This window comes from Cyprinodon variegatus, unplaced genomic scaffold (assembly GCF_000732505.1).
Source record: "Cyprinodon variegatus isolate N-32 unplaced genomic scaffold, C_variegatus-1.0 Scaffold1684, whole genome shotgun sequence".
Classification (NCBI taxonomy): domain Eukaryota; kingdom Metazoa; phylum Chordata; class Actinopteri; order Cyprinodontiformes; family Cyprinodontidae; genus Cyprinodon; species Cyprinodon variegatus.
In genome coordinates, this window is record NW_015152137.1 from 98,365 (window position 1) to 99,807 (window position 1,443).

Consider the following 1,443-nt stretch of genomic DNA (forward strand, 5'->3'; position numbering starts at 1 on the left):
CAGTATTTAATAACATAACTCAGGTCTCTTAAGTTATTTTTCTTTAAAACAATTATGTTATGGTTAAAGATTTAATTGGAAGTCTGTGTTTGTGTCCTTTACTAAAATTAAATCATTTAGCAATATCATAAAAAGTCCAGGCAGAGTTGCACATAAAATATGGTTTCAAATCTTTTCAATAATTATCGATATCGATCAATATGCATTTTTTTTTTTATCGATAAGCTTTTTTTCTATATCGCCCAGCCCTAGTTAATGGTTAGGGTTAGTTAAGCTCTGGTAATTGTTAGGTTAATGTTTAGAACTAGTTAAGCTCTGGCAATTGTTAGATTAATGATTAGGGTTAGTTAAGCTCTGGCAATTGTTAGGTTAATGGTTAGGGTCGGCTATGCTCTGTTAATGGTTGAGTTAATGGTTAGGGCTAGTTAGGCTCTAGATGAATGGCCCAGAAATAGATGGAAATGACCAAAACAAATCAAGAGAGGTGAGTCATGGCCCTCTCTACTCCTAGAATGAGCAGACAGGGGGGGGGTTGGTCATACCGTATGGTCTCTGGGCAGCGGATGATGCCCTCCACTATGTGGTCTCGGATCTGCTGCCGGTCGTTTTCGTGAATGTTGAAGGGGAAGACCACCTCCCCCACAGACGGCTCCCTGTCCTGCCAGTACTGACTCACCATGTTCTTCAGGTAGATGGCAGCTGGACACACACAGCTCTGATTAATAATGCAGCCATGAAGAGGGAGGTTATTCTGATCAACAGAAACCTATGTTGATGATAAAGTAAGTACACCCTCTAACAGAAAAATCATTGGTTCAGGTTCTATACTAACATGACCTCAGACTGGGACTAATGTGTTCTATCCAGCAGGGTCTCTGTTAAATCTTCCCAATAAATGAAAGGTTTACGGTCTTACCTGCTTGGCGGACAGGGAACTCGACCTGCTCTGACACGATAATCTGGAGCAGTGTGGGGGCAAAGTTGATGATCTTATAGGACTGAAACAGAGGAGGGAGAAAGTAAGTAAGAACATTTAGATTAGAAAGGAACCATTTTATTGCAGAACATAAGCAGAGAGAAACTGACATCACTTTAACCACAAAGAAAGGAAACATCTTCCTGGCCTAAAGGAAGAGAAGGAGCCAATCATGCTGAAGGGACTTTCAACTGGTTCCTCTGGAAGAAACCAGTTGATCTTCCCAGATGAAAAGAACTTCATCGGAGGCATTTTAACTGGACAGACCATGAGAGTCCATGAAAACCGAGTCATGTTTATAGAACAGTATGACCCAGTCTGGTTGATCACAGGATGGATGAGGGATGGATGACTGTCCCGCATGGTCCGGTTCGGTTCGGGTCTCTGCGGTCCTGCGTGGTGCGGTTCAGGTCTGTGTGGTCCGGTTCGGTCTGCGTGGTCCGGTTCGGTCTGCGTGGTCCGGTTCG

At 43.2% G+C, this 1,443-nt stretch overlaps 1 protein-coding gene across 1 annotated transcript in view; it reads right to left on the minus strand.

Annotated features, from left to right (window-relative positions):
• The window catches only part of LOC107104308 (importin-8-like), a 17,444-nt gene that overhangs the window by 13,538 nt on the left and 2,463 nt on the right, over window positions 1-1,443 (minus strand). The window contains exons 2-3 of the mRNA XM_015404293.1: window positions 917-998; window positions 543-699 (exon numbers count right to left, since the gene is read on the minus strand). Of these exons, the coding sequence (XP_015259779.1) occupies window positions 543-699; window positions 917-998 (239 nt within the window). The remainder of the gene's footprint in view (window positions 1-542; window positions 700-916; window positions 999-1,443) is intronic.